Source organism: Sphaeroforma arctica, assembly GCF_001186125.1.
Source record: "Sphaeroforma arctica JP610 unplaced genomic scaffold supercont1.444, whole genome shotgun sequence".
NCBI lineage: Eukaryota > Ichthyosporea > Ichthyophonida > Sphaeroforma > Sphaeroforma arctica.
Window position 1 is genome coordinate 20,526 of NW_014040114.1, and position 4,305 is coordinate 24,830.

The 4,305-nt window shown below is 38.5% G+C and overlaps 1 protein-coding gene across 1 annotated transcript; it reads right to left on the reverse strand.

Moving 5' to 3' along the window:
- Nucleotides 1–174: 174 nt before the first annotated feature.
- SARC_06310 (hypothetical protein) lies at nucleotides 175–2,284 on the reverse strand. Its single transcript, XM_014299793.1, has 5 exons — nucleotides 2,202–2,284; nucleotides 1,875–1,979; nucleotides 1,578–1,613; nucleotides 1,336–1,439; nucleotides 175–1,026 (listed from the first exon to the last, which is right to left on the reverse strand). The coding sequence occupies exons 2-5, from the start codon at nucleotides 1,960–1,962 to the stop codon at nucleotides 820–822; spliced, it is 435 nt and encodes a 144-aa protein (XP_014155268.1). The 5' UTR covers nucleotides 1,963–1,979; nucleotides 2,202–2,284; the 3' UTR covers nucleotides 175–819.
- Nucleotides 2,285–4,305: the final 2,021 nt, after the last annotated feature.

The window sequence follows — 4,305 nt, forward strand, 5'->3', positions numbered from 1 at the left end:
ATATATAACTATATTGTGTGTGAGTTATATAGTGTGTGTGAGTGTGTGTAGTATATATATATATATATATATATATCTGTGTCTGTGACTGTGTCTGTGTATACGTGTATATATGTATGTATGCATATATATATATATATATATATATATGTCTGTGTGTATGCGTGTCTGTGTCTATGTCTGCGTCTGTGTTTGTGTGTCTGTGTGTTGTATTTATATATTTATATATTTATATCAAAAAAAATCGCTTGACCTCCTTCAATGTTTTACACCTCACTGTTTCATCTGGAATCGGCATATTGCATAGTAGCTATTTTGCAGGCATAGGGGCCACCAATGACAAATTTTGTTCTTCAACGCAGTGGAAGGGGAAGGATGCTATCGCATATAGGAATGAACCTCATAACTTGGTATTACACGACTTTGCGGATATAAACATAGAATGGCACCGCTGATGCACACGACAACTCTGCGGATGTATGATCGAGGTTCGCAGATATGCATACGTGTATGAACATATAAAATGGCACCGCTGATGTACACACCGACCGGTGCGCACCTACAAGTTCTCCACTCGCGAGCCATTGACGTAAAATAATCTACTTATTTTCGTAGACCTCTGATTGTATATGTGTTTCGCATCATCATCATCGTCGTCGTCGTCGTCGTTAGATAATCGAAGTACTTAACATTCAGCACTTACTTGCGCAACACTTATTCCGTTTTGAATTTCAGGAATCTGCTGCTTGAGGTGACATCGTCGGTGACACGAATTTATTCCCGAGTTGGTTTAACTAAATACCATCGATATCACAGACTCTACAATGCCCAGAGCTGTTGTACAGCCTTGGTGATACCCACGTCATTTAAGTTGAACATGATGAGTCCGCCGACCGTTCCCACATGTACAACAACATTCAATACTGTAGACAATGGTGCGAAAATACCCTTTGCATAGTCGGTGAATACTTGCTCCATACCCCAGTATGAGTGTAGCGGTAGCACAACAGCCATCGCCATATCGATCTGCTCAATAGAATGGCTTGGAGACTTTAGCGAACATGGCATTGATGTCGATATATCTGTTAACCTCAATAAAACACAACAAACGGGACTTGGTAAAATCTCGTTGACACAATTCGTCCTCACTACCTAGCTCCACCACGCTAAGAACTTAACAAATCACTTCATTAACAACCAAAGGGCGCCACCCAACGACTGTAGTTGCTTGGTGAGTGCTGACGCAGTGAACATGTATACAGACGAACGCCTCCCACAATACGCCACCCTACGTTCGATATCTCGACCTCGTACAAAACAGACGCCACAACTTACCGGCAACGAAGGACCGACTACAGCAGCAGCGGGAATAAGAGCTAGAGATCCAACACTGACGACACGTTCAGCTTTCCAATGCGTAGATTCCTTCATGCCCATTGCTGCTTTAATGTACGTTTGCGATCAACCCCGTGATGAAAATTAGTATACCAAGTTATGTGCATTGTATGCAGCAAGGACGCAAAGGTAAAACTCAAGCGATTAGACCTCAGACAGCTTCAATTCACAACAGTGCTTACCTTGCATAGCAACGGGGGCGGCATGGAAATTGCGGCCTTAAATGAATTTTTGATAGAATAGAGAATGCAAAACGACAGATGAGTGGTATTCATACGACCTGTTCGGTAAATCCACGCAATTTGTCGACAGACTTGCAATGTGTGCCCGCAAACTTTTTTTGTATATGCAAGGTGTACCTCTGGAAGAATGAGCAACGCGATCGAACTCGGGAGAAAAATTTTAGTTGTGAAGCCGACCATAGTACAATAAGTAGTAAGTAGTAAGTCATATGGCCGGGTCCACATGTATAAACATACCAGCAAAGCGCGAAGTAAGAGCTACTCGAGCACAGGTTGTGGATTGCCTGAAGGCAGGTGTCAGACGGGTGAACATAGCAGATGACATTGTTGTGGGATGAAGATCTGCGATATGAAAGTATGAAAATATTTGGTCAGGTGTACGCGGAATAACTTGCCGGAAGTATGAACAAAATTGCAGTGTCTTTCCCAGAGTACGATTCAAAGCATCCAACGACTGCAGAAAACGTACACGACGAAGAATAATTGCTAATGTAACTAACAGTAGTTGCTATTGCGCATTGAACAGTCGGAGATACAAAGAAGGCCACACACAAGGACACGTACCAGAATCAAAGTACGCTGCACTTCAGTTTTGCTTTGGTTGGTGCCACAATCGCTACAAATATCACTGCTGTGAAGTGGGGGGGACTGAGGACAAGGGAATCGTGACTACTGCTTATATTTCAAAAAAAAAAAAGTCTAAGGTCAGTACCGAACATGTTTATATGAAACGAGAAGGACAAGTTATTGGGCTTCCAAAGATTCTTTTTCTGAAAACAAATATGTTTTGTAATTTGTTTTTATAAAATAGATGTTCTTTGCCTCATGCTCCTCTGTTTTTGTTTTTTGGATTTTAAAAACTCCTCAAATACACTCAACTCTCAACTTCATAAGTTCAAATCCCGAATCCGCAAGCCCTCACGCCTCAACCCTCTGTGTGGTAACGTACAGTCGTACATAAATAGCCTTACTTTACACAGATATTTAGGGTTTAGCGTTCTATCGTCAGTTTCCAAATTTGTGTGGTGTAGCCACTGTCAAGAGAATGAGTATCCTCGAACAACACATGATATAAATTTTAAGTGTCTAATTAGAAGACTATGTATAAAGACCGAATAAAGGCTTTGCACTTTGGCTGGTAAGTCTGGTGTGTCCGCATTTATGCCTTCACAGTATGTCGGCCAATAGGACCGAAATTACTGGGACGAGTTAGCTTGCTTATGTGGGTGCAAGTATCCCTTTGGCTGTGAGGAATGTACAGCACCCATGCCTCAGTAACGTACTAAACAACCCGAGCCAGTTACTGCAGTTATCAGTACTATATGTACTGAAAATCAAGGGAATGTGCTACATCTACGCAACTGCTGCTGTGCTTGTATCATAGTGGAATGGAAACCTAATACGTTTATCATAAATACTCAACCCAAAACTTGGAGCAAAATGCTTGACCACATCATCAATAAACAGAAATCGTGAAGCTATTGGGCGCTACATAGAAACATACAATCAGGTCAGCCCATGGTGTTACTGGGCGCTACGTAGAAATATACCATCAGGTCATCCTATGGTGTTATGTATCACAAGCACGTTACTACATGACGGTGTATATCTATATTTATATCTATATATATATATATATATATATATATATTATGTATATATATATCTATGTATCTATATATATCTATATATATATATGTGTGTGTGAGTGTGTGGTGGCTATCTGGGTAGGTATATATATATATATGTGTGTGTGTGTGTGTGTGTGTTTTGTGTATATATGTGTCTATACGCATATATATGCACATATATAAATATATATATATATATATATATAGATGGTTAGTTGGATGGGTAGATAGATATAGATAGTTAGATATAGATAGTTAGATAGAGAGAATATATACATAGGTATATATATGCATAGATATATATATATATATATATATATATATATGTATGTATGTATTACCTGTGACGTGGGTGAGGTGAATGTAGGCCGCATCGCTAACGTCAAAGGGGTTGTCAGTAAAGTTGGATTACATGGCTTCACCAGCTGCTGCACTCGGTAGGCTCACATGGTTGTTAAGAATCATGTTGGCGCCAAAGTTTCACTCACAGAAGAAGGAACGGTGTGGTACTTAGAGGGCAACCAGGAGGCATTTGGCTAAAAATGTGATATGATACATAGATGTTGGTGTATGACAGTCGTGATGAAGTGTAGCGCATCAGCGAGTATCTCTAATGAAAAGTCTCCGTAGCAAAGTTTATTGTTGTGGTATTGTTCTTTGACTTATTTTCAGAAGCAACAACCCCTACAAGATTGCTGTTTCCGCCAAAGAATAGATTACATCCCTCATGTTGTTCCGGACTTTGTTTGTATTCCTATTTTGGATAAACAAACACAAATATTAGTCAATACTGAAAGTTAGACTCGACATCTTTGTTGCAAACGAAATATATTTCACAAAATAAGTTAGACAAAAACATATATATATATATATATATATATATATATATATATGTATAGTATAGTATATACTATATAGTTATTTTATTATTATTATATTATATATATATATATATATATATTATATTATTATATATATATATATATATATATATATATATATATATATATATATATATAGTATAGTACGACGACGAC

Coding starts and splice junctions, on each gene's coding strand:
- SARC_06310 (XM_014299793.1), bottom strand. CDS start 1,962: ATGTCATCTGCTATGTTCACCCGTCTGACACCTGCCTTCAGGCAATCC. Junction 1,614..1,874: donor TCTTACTTCGCGCTTTGCTG/GTATGTTTATAC, acceptor AATTCATTTAAG/GCCGCAATTTCCATGCCGCC. Junction 1,027..1,335: donor TAGTCGGTCCTTCGTTGCCG/GTAAGTTGTGGC, acceptor TCTATTGAGCAG/ATCGATATGGCGATGGCTGT.